Source organism: Pleurodeles waltl, chromosome 11 (assembly GCF_031143425.1).
Source record: "Pleurodeles waltl isolate 20211129_DDA chromosome 11, aPleWal1.hap1.20221129, whole genome shotgun sequence".
NCBI lineage: Eukaryota > Metazoa > Chordata > Amphibia > Caudata > Salamandridae > Pleurodeles > Pleurodeles waltl.
The window spans coordinates 956135812-956152997 of record NC_090450.1 but is presented as its reverse complement, the minus strand read 5'-3'; the positions used below and the strand labels follow the sequence as shown (position 1 = coordinate 956152997).

At 44.9% G+C, this 17186-nt stretch overlaps 1 protein-coding gene across 4 annotated transcripts in view; it reads left to right on the top strand.

Moving 5' to 3' along the window:
* C11H22orf15 (chromosome 11 C22orf15 homolog) overlaps nt 1–17186 on the top strand; it is a 47047-nt gene that overhangs the window by 28284 nt on the left and 1577 nt on the right. For all 4 annotated transcript variants that reach the window (XM_069215188.1, XM_069215187.1, XM_069215184.1 and 1 more), the window contains one exon: nt 3047–3121. In XM_069215188.1, coding sequence (XP_069071289.1) covers nt 3047–3121 — 75 coding nt within the window. The remainder of the gene's footprint in view (nt 1–3046; nt 3122–17186) is intronic.

The window sequence follows — 17186 nt, the reverse complement described above, 5'->3', positions numbered from 1 at the left end:
AATCCTGCCGGCTTTCTCAACTGTTTCCTGGTGGTGCATGCTCTGGGGGTAGCCTGCCTTCACCCTGCACCAGAAGCTCTGAAGAAATCTCCCGTGGGTCGACAGAATCTTCCCCCTGCTAACGCAGGCACCAATAGACTGCATCACTGGTCCTCTGGGTCCCCTCTCATGCCGTCGAGCGTGGTCCCTGGAACACAGCAACTCTGTCCAAGTGACTCCCACAGTCTGGTGACTCTTCAGTCCAAGTTTGGTGGAGGTAAGTCCTTGCCTCCCCACGCTAGACTGCAAAGCTGTGTACCGCGTGATTTGCAGCTGCTCCAGCTCCTGTGCACTCTTCCAGGATTTCCTCTGTGCACAGCCTAGCCTGGGTCCCCTGCACTCCGTCCTGCAGTGCACAACCTTCTGAGTTGTCCTCCGACGTCGTGGGACTCCCTTTTGTAACTTTGCGTGGACTCCGGTTCACTCTTCTCCCAAGTGCCTGTTGGGGTACTTCTGCGGGTGCTGCCTGCTTCTGTGAGGGCTTTCTGAGATGCTGAGCGCCCCCTCTGTCTCCTCCTCCAAGTGGCGACATCCTGGTCCTTCCTGGTCCTCAGCAGCACCCAAAAACCTCTACTGCGACCCTTGCAGCTAGCAAGGCTTGTTTACGGTCTTTCTGCGTGGGAACACCTCTGCAAGCTTCATCGCGACGTGGGACATCAGTCTTCCAAAGGAGAAGTCCCAAGTCCTCTTCTTTCTTGCAGAACTCCAAGCTTCTTCCAACCAGAGGCAGCTTCTATGCACTTTCATCCGGGGTTTCCTGGGCTCCTGCCCCCCCTGGCACTGTCGCGACTATTGGACTTGGTCCCCTTGCCTTGCAGGTCCTCAGGTCCGGAAATCTGTTGTCAGTGCACTGCTGGTGTTTGTTCTTCCTGCAGAATCCCCCTATCACGACTATTGTGCTCTTTTGGGGTAGTAGGTGTACTTTACTCCTACTTTTCAGGGTGGGGTATTTTTCTAACCCACACTGTTTTCTTACAGTCCCAGCGACCCTTTACAGGCTCACATAGGTCTGGGGTCCATTCGTGGTTCGCATTCCACTTCTGGAGTATATGGTTTGTGTTGCCCCTATACTTATGTTCTCCTATTGCAACCTATTGTAATTCTACACTGGTTGCATTACTTTTCTTGCTCTTACTTACCTGATTTGGGTTTGTGTACATATAACTTGTGTATATTACTTACCTTCTTACTGAGGGTACTCACTGAGATACTTATAGCTTTATTTTTAGTAACTCTGTGTATTGTGGTATAGTAGGAGCTTTGCATGTCTCCTAGTTCAGCCTAAGCTGCTTTGCCATAGCTACCTTCTATCAGCCTAAGCTGCTAGAAACACCTTGTCTACACTAATAAGGGATAACTGGACCTGGCACAAGGTGTAAGTACCTTTGGTACCCACTACAAGCCAGGCCAGCCTCCTACAGTTTACCCTCCATAAGCAAAATGTTTTATACATGGATCAATGTAAAAGAATGCGGGCATTCTTTATGTAAATTGAAAGAGTGCAATAAGAAGGATTCCTCTGCCTCCTACTGTTGCCTGTTATTTCAAATACACCATCTCCATCACATGCATAAGAGGGCAACAGGAGCACAGCGTTGGTATCATCATTAGAAATATAGGCCCATATTTATGGGAAAATGATGGGTGCGACGCTGCACCGCAATTGGCAGCGCCACGCTCTGTCATTTTCACAGCACAGGGATGCGCCATATTTAATTGACTATGGCAGACCCCTGTGTTGTCCCCTGCACTGGCGCTAAATCTAGCTGCCAACGCAGGCATCCTTGCACCATCGTGCAAAGATGTCTGGGTTGAGGTGTGTGATTGTTTATGTGCTGGAAGGTGTCCCTTCCAGCACATGAACAATCACTAATGGCACATCTGTGTGTGCAGAATGCAGCACACACAAAAGTGCCAAATAATCATTTTTAAATGATTGTTTATGTGCAGGAAGGGACACCTACCCACACATAAACAATAATTTCTGGCATTTTTAAAGGTGATGGAGATTATTTTAGAGTGTTTCCCAAAGTATTAAGATGGCCACTAAACGTGTGAAACTGCATTAGTTGATAGGCCTTGTTTTTCATCCCACAAGCAGTTTCAGTTGGATGGTAGAGCACACCTGTGGTATAGATGCCGGAGGCTTTGATTCTCAGAAACGCACGTACAGTTAATCAGGTTAGTGCACTTAAGACATCTCAATGAGATACCTTTATTACAATCCAGAGCCCCCCCCATCTTCCTCCACATTGATGGACAGGTGACGATGCCTGTGGTGAAAGCAAGTCAAAATCGGCAATCACTTGGGCAGCAGTGTTAGGAACAAAGAGGTGACGAGGGGCTAGTGGCATCTGATCGCCACTGAAAAGAAGCCCATACATGACGTAGGTTCAGGACGTTTTTCACGCCCATTAGTCACAGAGACCAGGCAGCAACTGCCACTCTGGAACCCAAGCACTTGAGCCACCCTGTGGTGTTCTAATCCAACTTTCCAATTCCACCCGCCTGGCACAAAATATATATTACACAGATCCATGTTCCTAGTGGTAGACCGCAACAACAAAAAACAATATATATGTGGCATTGACGGATGCCAATATACAGTATCTAAAATAAAAAAAATAAAAAAACCTCACTATAGGTTGGTTCATGACTGCTCAAATGAGCAGATTCACATCTACAGAGTTAAGACCAGACAACGGTAGTGCAGCAGCTCGAGGCAGAATACTGACTCCGGAGTCTTGGTAGGCCACGTCGTAGCTAGAAGAGGATCATTCTTCCCCTTCTGAGGCGTCTATGTCACAAATTCCTATCTTAAAGAGAAAAGTGTTGATTTGGGGTGTGGGAAAAGCAGCCAGGCTGATACCAATGTGTTATTCTGAACACCCTTGTTTCAGGACCTACTGTTTGGGACAAGTTGCGTACCTTGCTGTGTAACATGGTATACAAATGATAGAAAGGTTGGAACTACTGCCACACTTACAAAATCTAAATTTGTTTGCAGGAGGAGAAGGACAGGAACCCACCCGCTATGAGTCCCTCCTTGACAACCTGGGAAGACGCCATCCAGAATTGGCAGGTAAGTCAAATCTTATCAAGAACACTGACAGACTCATCAGATGGGTTCCAAGGGCTGCTTCAGTTTGGTGTGGATTCAGATTCTTAAAAAAAATATAATTATCATCATGGCCAATGTCTTCATTCCAGCGGATATAGACTTTACAGACTGGAACTGTTCTTGCAGTGCAGCACACTGAAGAGGCTGCCTCTGTTTTAATTAGGTCAAGAAAATAATATGCATCAGCCACTATAGCAGATAGGTATTAGTGAAGGTTATTAAAACAGTCATTTGCAACCACAATTTGACAAACTCATTTTATGGCAAAAGTGAAAATGGCAATGTATGTAAGAAGAGTCTCAGTTTATTGTGAAACTGTTCTATATGTTTTATAGCCTATCTATGTTCTTTGTATTTAAAAAAAAAAGAAAAAAAAAAAAAAAAGGAACGAACCACAAACATTTGCCAGTTAGGCGACAGCACCCTCTAGAACACTAGCAACAGAGGTTGATTCCCTCATATTTTGTACTGTGCATAGTGTAATTGGAATCTCATTGAGTTCTGCTCAAATTACTTGTTTCTCTCAGCGTTTTCAAAGGAATGTATATCCAAACATCATCATTTCTTCTACTAACTGCGGATTGTGACTGGACACTACGTCCCAACTCACCAAGAAGAAAGGCCTTTTCCGAGCCTGTAACACCTGTGGGAAGAGGGGGCTCCATTCAAATGACCCTACATAAAGAGTGCATATATTGCCTCCATCCAGAGCATAAGGTGAGAGACTGTAAAATCTGTCACACCTGTTATCATAAGACTCTGAAAGATAAGGAAGGTAGATTTTTACTGTGGCTACAGAAGCTAAAGACCAAAGAGTGCCCCTTATCTGAGGAGTATAGTGATCAGTCTTCACGGACTTCATCTTCCCTTAAAAGACTTAAAACTATGGAAAAAAAAAAAAAAATTGCCTCAGAACCACCTGCAAAGCTCATTAAAAAATCCAAACATACCACTACCCGGCACAAAAAGAGGCGTGATGACTTTCCTTCTTCCTCTGAGAAAGAAAAGCCAAGAAAAATCCACTAAGCTCCTGAGATGTACCCTCATTGATGAAGACACAGTTGATGACGCGATTGTCGTTCGCATCTACAGTAATGACGATGACCGCAAATTAGACCTTTACTACAGCAGCGTCTCTTATGATAATCTCCGTCTCACCACTGTCATGGACGACAATTATCACAACCAGGATACTGAAATGCCAGTAGACGAAGATGCTGTAGACAACCTCCTTCCTCAACTTACCGTTGATGATGAAGATTCCGTCGACAACACAATTCTCCCCAGCGCACTCACAGTTGCAGTCAGTGCTGCACTCAATAACAATACCGTCGACGATGGACTCGTCAACGATGATACCATCGAGAATGAGGGGTTCGTCGACGATGATAACACTGATGCCCCCCCCCCCCCATCGACAATGACACCATCGCTGATACCATAGACTATGCTACTGTCGAGGACAACTTTACAGTTAACAACATCGACGATAGAACAATCAAAGTCAGGAGAAAAAACATCTACAAAGATGACATTTCCTCCATTGTCTTTGATCTCTGTAAAGGATAAATCATCTGCATCTATGATTCTTCCACTTCACCTCCCCAAGTAAAGTGTTGCCCTATCTGCCTGCGCACCTCTTAGATGAGGATTAAGACTCTGAAGATGGAGGTACCTTTGGAGTAGCTAGTAATCCATCCCAGTAAAATGCCAGGACTTTGAAGATGATGAAGAACAGTACCAGGAGGTTTATTATTCTGAGAGGGCGTACTCAGAACCATACCATCAAGAATAGTCAGTGCAGGACCAACAAGAGCCTTCTATTTCAATGCCTATGTCACTGGTAATACATTTACAAAGTAGACTCCAAGACTTATCGCAGATTTGCACTATCTGCTCCTGTGACTCCTATGTCGCAAGCACCACAACCTGTACAGTTGTTGCAAACCATTGCCACAACAATCACAAGTGACTGAGACACCTGCCACCCCTCTACCAGAGTTTGCAGATACTTTAGCTCTCCCCCGCTGACGATGCTCCATCTACTGACGAAGACCGAGAAGAGGTAGAAATACAAGATGCTACCTCAGAACCAAACGCGTGGGACGACTATCTCATCCCCAATAATGGCAGCACCAGTACATTCTTTTCCAGAGGACATTGGCGGCTTCCATAATTTAATGGAGATAGCAGCTAATATTGAACTTCCACTGCTTAACAAAGAAACAGACTGTTTCCTATATGATTTTGAAGAAACCGCCCAAAAAAAATCAGTGAGCGCTATTCTGATTATAGATTTTATTTGGCAAGAAGGTCTTAAAGCCATGAAGAACCCGGCTACGGTGTCAGCAATTATCGCATGATTAGATAAGAAATACAAAGCTCCCGATGACTCTTCAACTTGTCTTATTAGGCTGCCAAACCCAGACTCCGTGGTATCGCAAGCAGAGCAATGTCGCTCTAAGAACCCCTCCACACCAACTTCCTCTCCTCCTGACAGGGATGGGCGTCAGCTCAATAATATCAATAAGAGATTCTCCACCATGGCAGCCACAACAGTAAGAGTGGCAAGCTCACTTGCTATATTGGTCCGTTATACTACCAGATGTGGTCAGATATGTCCACTTACATAGATTTGCTGCCAGAGGACGCCAAGCAAGAAGCTAGAAAGATTCTCCAGGATGGGTAAAGGATAATCTGCAGAGATAATTTACTGTGCGTTCAATGTGGCAACTACTGTGTTCAAGCAACTTGCGGATGTGGCGGTTCTCCACAGACCAAGATGATTAAAATCACTTTGTTCCGCCCAGTGATCCAGAGTAAGATACTGGACATACCATTTGATGGTGAATTGTTGTTTGGCAAACATGTGGATGATGCCCTACAATTCATCAAGACTGACACAGATACAGTGAAATCCCTTGGGACACTCAGTACAGACAGTAGCTGTAGGAAGCTGGCTCTGTATATACTATATTAAAATGAGATATAGTGTGCACAAAGTCCAGGGGTTCCCCAGAAGCTTGACTGAGGGAATAATAGATAATACTAATGCTCTATTTGTGGTAGTGTGGTCGAGCAGTTAGGCTTATCAGAGGGTACTGTTAAGCATTTCTTGTACACACACAAGCACTAGAAGAAACACACACTCAATGACTTAATTCCAGACCAATAGGAATTTATATAGAAAAATATGTATTGTTTATTTCTAGAACCACAAGATTCAGTTTTCAGGCAAGTACATAAATTGAAATGCACTTTTCATAGGTATACTCATCACTTTCAATCAAATCGACAGTACATGCAGTTTTCTTTAAAAATGGAAAAAACTATTTTAAAAGTAGACAGTGCAATTTTCAACAGATCCTGGAGGAGCAAGGTAAAGTACAGTTTTTGAGGTAAGTAACAAACTTGGTCTCCGGGGCATAGGTAGCCCACCGTTGGGGGTTCAAGCTAACCCCAAAAAACCAGCAACACGGGACGGTTATATGCAGAGGTCAAACAGGAGCCAAATTAACGTGGGCGCCTATGGAGACTGGGTACTCCGGTTCCAGTCTGCTTGCAGGTAAGCACCCGTGTTGTCAGGGGGCAGACCAGGGGAGTTTAGAGGAGCACTGGAGGGGCGTGTAGGAAAATGGCTCCCTGTTGCAGTTACCTCCCACTGTTTGCCTGATATTGATGCTGACTTGACTGAGAAGTGTGCTGGGACCATGCTGACGAGGCCCCAGCACCAGTGTTCTTTCACAAAAAATGTACCATTGTTTCCACAATTTACTCACCCTGGCACACACATACGTCCCTTGTAAAAGGTACCAGTGGTACCAAGGGCCCTGTGACCAGGGCAGGTTTCTAAGGGCTGCAGCATGTATTGTGCCACCCTTAGGGACCCCTCACGTAACACAAGCACACTGTAATTGCAGACTGTGTGTGTTGGTGGGGAGAAAATGGCAAAGTCGACATGGCATCCCCCCTCAGGATGCCATGCACACCAAATACTGCCTGTGGCATAGGTAAGTCACTCCTCTAGCAGGCCTTACAGCCCTAAGGCAGGGTGCACTATAACACAGGTGAGGGCATAGCTGCATGAGCAATATGCCCCTACAGTGTCTAAGTCTATTCTTAGACATTGTAAGTACAGTGTGGCCATATTAAGTATATGGTATGGGAGTTTGTCAAAAACGAACTCCACAGCTCCATAATGGCTACACTGAATACTGGGAACTTTTGTATCAAACGTCTCAGAATAATAAACCCACACTGATGCCAGTGTTTATACAAAATGCACACAGAAGGCATCTTAGAAGATGCCCCCTGTATTTTACCCAATCCTTCAGTGCAGGACTGACTGATCTGTGCCAGCCTGCCACTGAGACAAGTTTCTGCTCCCCCTGGGGTGAGAGCCTCTGTGCTCTCGGAGGACAGAAACAAAGCCTGCACTGGGTGGAGGTGCTTCTCACCTCCCACTGCAGGAACTGTAACACCTGGCCGTGAGCCTCAAAGGCTCATGCCTTTTGTTACAGCACCCCAGGGCATCCCAGCTAGTGGAGATGCCCGCCCCTCCGGCCACTGCACCCCCCTTTTGGCAGCAAGGCAGGAGAGGGTAATGAGAAAAACAAGGATGAGGCGCCCATCAGTCAGGACTGCCCCTAAGGTGCTCTAAGCTCTGGTGACCCCTGCCTTTAGAAATCCTCCATCTTGAGATTGCAGGATTCCCCCAATAGGATTAGGGATGTGCCCCCCTCCGGGAAGAGGCACAATGAGGTTGTAGCCACCCTCCAGGACAGTAGCCATTGGCTACTGCCCCAGACCTAAACACACCCCTAAATTCAGTATTTAGGGGTGACCCTGAATCCAGGAAATCAGATTCCTGCAACGTACACAAAGAAGAAGGACTGCTGACCTGAAAGCCCCGCAGAGACGACAACTGACTTGGCCCCAGCCCTACCGACCTGTCTCCAGACTCAAAGAACCTGCACAGCGACACATCTGACAGGGACCAGTGACCTCTGAGGACTGCCCTGAAACCGAAGGACCAAGAAACTCCTGAGAACAGCGGCACTGTTCACCAACAGCAACATCTTACTTACCTGCCATCAGACTGGAGCAGCCCTGTTCGCCATAGGCGCCTATGTGTTTTGGGCCCTCCTTTGACCTCGGTACCTGACCGGCACTGTGTTGCAGGTGCGGTGAATTTGGGGTTGCCTTGAACCCCCAACAGTGAGCTGCCTATGCCCAAGAGACTGACTTTTGTAAGTGCTTTCTTACCTGCAAAAACTAACCAAACTTACCTACCCCAGGAACTGTTGATTTTTGCACTGTGTCCACTTTTAAAATAGCTTATTACCATTTTAACCTCTACTGTGTGTACTACTGCTTTAATTCAAAGTTCCTTACTTTCCTGTGTGGAGTACCTTGCATTTTATGCATTTTCTTCTAATCTTGAATCTTGTGGTTCTTAAAATAAATTAAGAAAATATTTTTCAATATAAAAAAACTATTGGCCTGGAGTTAAGTCTGAGTGTGTCGTCCTCATTTATTATCTGTGTGTACAACAAATGCTTAACACTACCCTCTGATAAGCCTACTGCTCGACCACACTACCACAAAATAGAGCATTAGAATTATCTAATTTTGCCACTATCAACCTCTAAGGGGAACCCTTGGACTCTGTGCACGTTATCTCTCACTTTGAGATAGTATAAACAGAGCCAACTTCCTACAGATAGTGTTTTCTCCTTGCGTGTGTGTCATGGGAAGTGTGGATGCCCATATGAAATAACACTCCCTTAGGAGAAACAAAAGAAAAACAGAAGGAGAAGAAGTTAAACCGTCTTTAAGCTTACTGCTGTCATCTGGATTTGAGAACCCAGCGCGTTCTGCTAGAGAGGTGAAGGACGCTCCAGGCACTTTACCAACGGTGCCGCTGTGGTGTGTTACTGATGAAGCGGGACGGAACCTTATGGCTGTTGTGGCGCAGTTCTCGGTAAGCTTGTCGGATCATACCTGTGTGACCCGCTATTTAGATGGAACCGATTGTGGAAGCCCGATCACAGGAGCAAGTACAGGGCGCTGCTGGGCGTCTTGTCAGGAACCTGGAGCGCTGCTGCTTCCTGACGTAAATCCCTGTTAAAAAAAGAACCATTGCAGTACCGGGTGAGGTAGAGTTTCGTCTCCTGGCCCAGCCTCCTCTTGGATACATGCCAGAGACGAGTCTCTTCTGTCACAGCACATCAGCTGGAGAGAATAGGCAGAGTTTGTCAACGGCTGAAGCACTCAATTAACCCTTTTTGTGCACTTTACAGCACTGAGGTGGGATTGAAGTTTGCGAAGGTAATACTGACTTAAGGAGGAAGACTAAAGAACAACTTATTGTGGTAACTTTCTTAGCATCATAACCGAATGATAGGTTTGTGTCAAGACTCCGTATTTTGGGTAGGTTTGTGCATTGTTGTTTGGACACACTTCTCATTGTGACTCGGACATTCCGGAGGGCTGGTTAAGGGTTGTGTGGGTAACTATGATACAAATGATGGTGGGTTCCGGCGTATGAACTGCTTTACTTATGTCTATGTTATGACAGTTGTCCACAGGTTATGTATAACATAGTGCATGTGTTGTTTTATTGCTTAGTTACAATCTCATTGACTAAGGGCACTGTATCACATATTTCACCATGGCAGCAGCAAGTATGTCTAAACCTGCCCCATTTTTAAATGAAATAGATGAACCTAACTTACCTTGGAAGGAATGGTCAACATTGTTTGAATCATATTTGATAGCAATAGGTGGGGAAAAGTTCACTGCGTTAAGAAAACAACATATACTATTGCATAATTTGGGTATTCATGGGAGAAAAGTCTACGAAAGTTTGGCAGATCCTGATGAGGAGGGGGAGGATGAGGGAGAAAGTTCAGATGAATATGAAAAAACTGTCAACAAGCTGGAGAGCCATTTTGGGCACAAGGTCAATGTGGTCCTAGAGAGACATAAGTTTTTTCTGTAGGACACAAGGAGGAGACGAAAAAGTGTCTAGTTACCTTGCATGTCTGCAGGGTTTGGCCAACACCTGTGATTTTGGAGACCTGGGAGACTGCTTAATTCGAGATCAATTAGTGAGGTGCACCAATAATCCACGGGTGCAGGAAAAGTTACTGACTCAGAATCCCACTTTGAAGGAAGCAGTGAATATAGCAAAAAGTATACAGCAGAGTGTATGAAGGAACTTAGACACTCCACAGAGTCTGAGGCAGTAAAGGAAGTTGAAGTATGTCCTAAACAGGAGGACAGAGGGTTGAACCAGGAGCAAGACACGAGGATACATGAGGTTTCTGTCAAAAAGAATACAGTAGTTAACACTTAGGGGGGTAAGAGTAAGTGTTTCAGATGTGGGAATAGTAGACACTTAGCCAATAACCCGATGTGTCCTGTTCGTAATTGCTTATGCAGGAAGTGTGGTGCTAGAGGTCATTATGCACGAGTGTGTAAGAACGAAAGGAATGATAAAAAGGCCATGCACAAGGTTGAAGAAGTACAAGATCTAAAAAAAATATATATATATATTTATACTACAAGTAAAGGAAACAGTGGAGGTTAGCCAGATAATATGTATATCCTGCCTGTAATATTGAATTAGATGGCATCTGTGTAAGGGCGTTTGCAGACTCTTGTTCACCGTTCACTTTTATGAATTACAGTGTATTTGAAGACAGTTTTCAGAACAAGGGATTTAAATTACTACCAGCAGACATAAATCCTGGAGGGTATAATAGTGATCCCATAACCCTGATGGGAATGTTAAAACGACATATTATCTCTAAGGATCGCCACACTAGTGGCAATGGGTATTTCACGAACAAGGGGTCCAATTTGTTAGGGTGGAGGCATCAAAAAGAGCTAGGTATCAAGCCAGACCCCAACAACAAGGACCAAGGTTTATTAGTTATTTGAGGACAGGTTAGGGCTCTTAAAGGACTATCAACACAAAATTAAAGTAAAGGAAAATGCCATACCTGTGGTTCATAAAGTCAGACCCATTCCTCATCTCATGCAGGAACTGTTAAAACAAGAATTGAACAGACTGGTGGAACAAGGGGTCATAGAACCTATAGAAAGTTCCTTATGGTTGGCCACCATTGTGGCCACCAAGAAACCTTGTGGTAGAGGTATACGTCTATGTTGACTGGAGAGATCTGAATGCCAATATATGGGTTGATAGGTTTCCCCTACCCAGGATAACTGAAATGATAAGTATGATCGGTCCACCTAAATATTTCAGGGTAATAGACTTATCATCTGCATACCATCAAGATGAACTCCAGCCTTGTCTTGTTCCCTCACGTCCTTCATTACTCCACACGGGGCCTTCAGGTATCACAGAATGCCATTCGACCTTGCTTCCACTGCAGCGGTGTTCCAGCGAATCATGCAAGGTATTTTAAAAGGGAATGGACCAAGTAATGTGCTTCCAGGACGATATATTGATTTATGGAAATACAGATTGTGAACATAATTCCACCTTGAGCAAAGTATTTAAAGCTTTGGATGGGCAGGCATGACCATCAGGAGGGATAAATGCCAAATAGGTGTAGAATCAGTAGAATACCTTGGCCATAAAATAACAAAGGAGGGTGTAAAACCCAAATGTGATTTAGTTGTTGCTGTGAAAGAAGCTCCAGCACCCACTAATAAGGAAGAACTTAAATCCTTCTTGGGGTTAGCAGAATTTGTGGCAAAATTTGTTCACAATTTTGCTGATGTCAGGGAGCCTATGAGGACCCTGTTAAAAACGAAATCTCCTTTGAATGGAGTCCAGATTGCCAAGAGACATTTGATAATGTGAAGGAGGCTATAGCCAAGTCTCCAAATTTAGGGAACTTTGACCCAAAAAGGAAAACGTTGCTTATTACTGATGCCAGTGGAAAGGGTCTAAGAGCCACTTTATCCCAGTTAGTGGAGGGGCAAGAGAGAATCGTAGCATTTGCATCCAGATCTCTTAGAGATGCAGAAATTAACTACTCCACAACAGAAAGAGATGCACTGGCATGTTATTGGGCCATTAATCACTTTAAAGTTTTTTTCTGTGGGGCTTACCCTTCAGTGTCAGGACATATCACAAACCTCTTACTTTCATATTCACCTCGAAAGAGAGAGACCATCCTACTCCTCGCATTGCCAAATGGATCCTAGGCTTGGAGGGCTTTAACTTTGGGGTGGAGTATGTTGCTGGCAAGAAAAATATCATAGCTGACTGCTTGTCGAGATTACCAAGGAAGGAAGAGGATGAGGAGAGATGTGGCACACTTTAACCTGTGCTGTTTGTGGACTTGGCAGGTCTTACCAAAGATAAATGGGTTACAGGAATAAAGAATGATCAGACATTGAGATTGTTAAAGGAAAAGATAGTCAAGGGGTGGCCAGAAAGGTCTAAACATTTGGAAGAAGTGTTGAAAGGGTATTGGAAGGTGAGGTCGGAACTCCATATTTCCAATGACATGGTGATGAGAGGAGAGAGAATAGTACCTCCGGTGAATTGTGGAACAAACTTGTGAGCTTAGCTCACGAGGGCCATTTGGGAACAAACCTCACCAACAATAAACTTAGGGCCACGTATTGGTTCCCCACCATGGACAGGATGGTAGAAACAGAGAGAGAGAAAAAAAAAAAAAAAAAAAAAAAAATATTTCCCTCCCAAGACGGGCAAATGAAGATTCGATGACTAGCTCACAGACTGTCCACAAGAAAGTCAATTTCTGTTCAGATCTACAAATTATTCATGGGAATGATTTCTTCCTGCATCCCTCTTGTCACAAACTGCCGACTACATATGCATCCACTTCAGGAAGAATTGGACAAACAATGGCATTAGGCGCAAAGATCCCAGTCCTCAGCTGCAGCATCTTTTCCACCGGACCGATCCCCATTGACTAACATGACACCTGACACCATACTACACCTCTGCTGCCCGGTGTGACCTGTTGGTGTGGTCCTGATCCTTGCCCAATACTCACTTTAAGTCCAGGAGATTGGTCCCGTAAGTCGCTGTGCTGTACCTGTTCTGCCATCTACCTCCATAGGATAACACTGCAGCTTCCCAAAAAAATGCAGTCGACTTTTCAAAACTGTAAATATTTTTCTTGCAAAACATACTTACCTCAATGAATTGATTCTGGTACCAAAACATATATAAAAATATTTGTTATTTTTGTGAATTGGTGTGGATCTCCTTGAGTTGTGTCTGTAAGGCTGATCAGGCAGAATAGGGTGGATCCTCTAAAGAACCTCCAAAGTACATGGGATCATCTGTGTAGTTGCACGATTCCAACATGTTTGACACCAAACATGCCTAGTGTCAGAGAAGCCATTATATAGCTGGACCACTTATGTTGACCGATGTCCATCTCATCCCTTAAGATGGCTTTCCTGCACTTAGAAAGCCCAAGGAATGGGGTCAGGGGTTTGTCGGGGTACCCTGCTCATGCAGGGGTACCCTCACACTTAAGGACATGCACCCTGCCCTTGGGCTGAAGGGCATACCAGAGGGGTGACTTAGTCTCTAAGTGCAGTGCTCATGATATAAGACAAGCCTTGTGCCTGAAGCGAAAGGTGCGTGCATCATTTCACGCAGGCTGCAATGGGAGGCCTGCAGACACAGTTTGCATGGGCTCCCATGGGTGGCACAATACATGCTGCAGCCCATTGGGGTCCCCTGGTGTACCAATGCCGTGGGTATCTAAGTACAATATACTATTAACTTACATGGGTGCACCAGTATGTCAATTGAGGGTGTAAAAATTTACCAGCAACCAAATTTAGAGGAGAGCGCACAGACACTGGGGTCCTGATTATCAGGATCCCATTGCACTACAGTCTAAACACACTGACACCAGGCAAAAAGTGGAGGTAACTAGGTCAGAAAGAAGTTACTTTCCTACAGAGTTGGCAAAAGACTGAAGTGATGAAAGAACAGAGTTCAAAGCCACCCCATGGTTGGGAATCAACAAAGTGATAGCAACCTCACTCCCAGTTCTTCCTACTCTAGACTAATGTACTTTAAACTCTTCAGAATCATCCCTGCTCGTCTCTTCCCAAATTTGGTTTCTTGGCCTATGTAGTAAACTTCCTGCAGCAACATCCATCGAATAAGTGCTTTTACTGCATTGTTATGGCACTTGCGTGTAAATACTACATAGTAAACAAAGATATTGCCTGATCCAGTGGACATTATAAAGCTAACAGGCCTGTTGCCACTGTGACCACCTATCGAATCTCAGGGACCAGTATAATAAAGATTTCCATTTATATACCTACAAAAACATGCAAGGCCTTTCTCCATCACTGTCATCAGTCTGTGGGAAAATTACCAGAAGCCCTAATCCTGCACCGCCACACCACCCCTCCCCCTTAAAATTACAGAGGGGGGCTCCTTTCACAGCTAGCTTTTGTTGTGTTGATAGCTGCAGCAAAGACTGAATTGCACTTGAGCTGTCAACTCATTTTGGTTTGATAAGAAGGGCAGATTGGAACCTGCAGGGTAGTCCCAATCATTAATTCGTGTGCAAGTGTTTTTTTTTTTTTCCTCTCTCTCTCTCTCTCGTGTGTGAATGATTCCCAGGCGTAGGATAGGAACAAAACCAGTCCCGAAGCAGTGATGTATCACCGCCTCTACCAAGAGTCCAGAGGAGAGCTTCAAAGAGAAGCCAACATTCATAGGCCACCTGGCCAAACACCTCTGAGCAGGGTGCCTTTTGTTCCTGTAGACAGCATGGAGACAGGGACAGCGAGGGTAAACTTGCCCCCAAACTGGTTTTACCATGGGCGTGTAGCCCTTGGTTGGCCACACCTCTAGGGTGGGCTACCAAGCTCTTAACCGAGGAAGTGTCATGCCAAAAGGGACAAGAATGTGGCATTCTGGAATAGCCAGATGCCACACATCACAGAAACTTTGTCACTAGGTAGGAGGGGACCCAGTAGCCCATTCGCTAGTGACTGCGTGGTTCCCACTCAGGGCACTTTCCTGGAATAAATATGGCACCCAGACCTTTGAGACATGCTGGAATTAGAGAGAGAACAGAAGACCTGCCCAGCAGCACAGAGGCTGCAAGCTCGGAAGGACTGCACCTGGTGCACTTTGGGGATAGCAAAGTTTGGATTGTGCTTATGGCTCCTGAAAAAATTGATTCCCAACTTCCAACATCAGTGACTAAGGATCAGTAAACTGATCTCTTAGAACCAATTCCAGGGACATAAAAGCTGAAGTTGCCCCAATTGTCAAGTTGGTAGCCACCATAGATGTTTTGCCAGTGCTAACCGCTGGGCACCCAGGAGAACAAATTTGAGGCAGCCAAACCCTGCACCCATGTCTGCTGTACCCGGGAGTGCTATTCCGGACCAGATTCGTCATACCCAGGGAACACTAGCCCCCACCAATAGATTTGCCTCAATCATTGTGCATCCTGACCACTAGCCCAGCATTGGATGCCCTGCTACTGCAATAAAGAACTTCAAGGGACCCCAACCTCTGTGGCCAAGTTCACCCCACTTCACCCACGGACCGAGGAACACCCACAAAAACACCATCAACCGCACCACAACCGAAGCATTCTTTGAGCATCTTTTTGCCTGCATCCCTCAGCATCAGGACCATGCCATTGAGGTCTACAGCAGCCATCCTGTAAAGTTTGGATCTTGCTTTAAAAACACTCTGGTGGCAAGGTAACTGTCCAAAGTATCCTTTCTGGCCCCCTAGACATCTGTCCTGTCAGATTTGGTCACCCAACTCGGGCCTGAGCAGCCAAACTAACTTTTACAAACTAAGAGCTTCCAAACTTTTTGTTGGCCAATGCTTGTTTGCATTTGATATAAAAGTTATTTATTGCTTCTAAAATCTTTATCTCCAGAACCATCCAGTGGATCTTGATGCTTAAGGTCTCTAAAAATATAATCTAGCTTTATAAATCGGTGTCTTGTTTGTTTTGTGTGACTTATTCCATTGTGTAGTGCTGTTAAATGCTTTACACATTGTTCCTTTGCTCAAACCTTACTGCGCGCAACCACAGCTACCCAGGGTTGAGCTTAAAGTTGAGTAAATGTACTTGACTAGACCAAAGTTGCTATTTGTGAGTATACTGCATGATAAGGCTACCAGCCATATCATATAGTACACCCAAATCCTCACAGTGCCATTCAATGTAGAGAAGATGGTTAGGGTAGTGATTCCTTACAGTAACTGGAACACTCCTGATCCTCACCTCAGTCTGATCGGTGATTGGGGTGTGGTGAGAAGGGGGCGGGCAGGGGATCTCAGGATGAGCTAATAAGTGGAAGGGATAAGGGGTGTAATGAGGCAAAACTTTCCTGACCAGCACCGATTATAAGACTGTATTGAAAGTTGGATAAACACAGTAAGCTGTCAGTTGTGTTTCCAATCTATTTGAAACTATACCACTTTCTGAAATGAGGAACCTGCCAGTGTGTGTTTTCAGTGTCCCTCGCACACTAAAAAGTTCTGGCAGTGCTGTTGTTGAGGAGTTGTAAGAGGGTAGGAAGGAGCAATGAGGGAATCTGTTTCAGATGCTATTCTGGCCCAGCAACCAGCCTGCTTGCCAACAGTGAGACTTGAATGCAATTATCTGACACACGGGCAGATGGAAATCTTAGTGGGTTTACTGCGAGCTTCAGAATTAAGCAGAGTTTAATTTATTGCTAGTAGCCTCAGACACAATTTAATTAGCGCAAGTGTGGTAGCACAGATCCCTTGCTATTTGTTTCCAGTAGGTTGTTTCAAGAGTGGACACTAGTGAACAACCTTAGACCAGAGGTAATGTTCATAATAAGGCCAATTTGTAAGGCAGACCTGCAAGGAATATACTCACCAAGATTATAAAGCTATTTAGCCATAGGGAGTCATGCCTCTTGTAGCGCCTGCAACGTGGTCCTAGGTAAATCTCACATCTAAAGCATCTCAGATTTTAACTCGTTCAGTTGAGGAGACTCAATCCAGTAGCATTTCAGAAGGGAAAAAATAAAT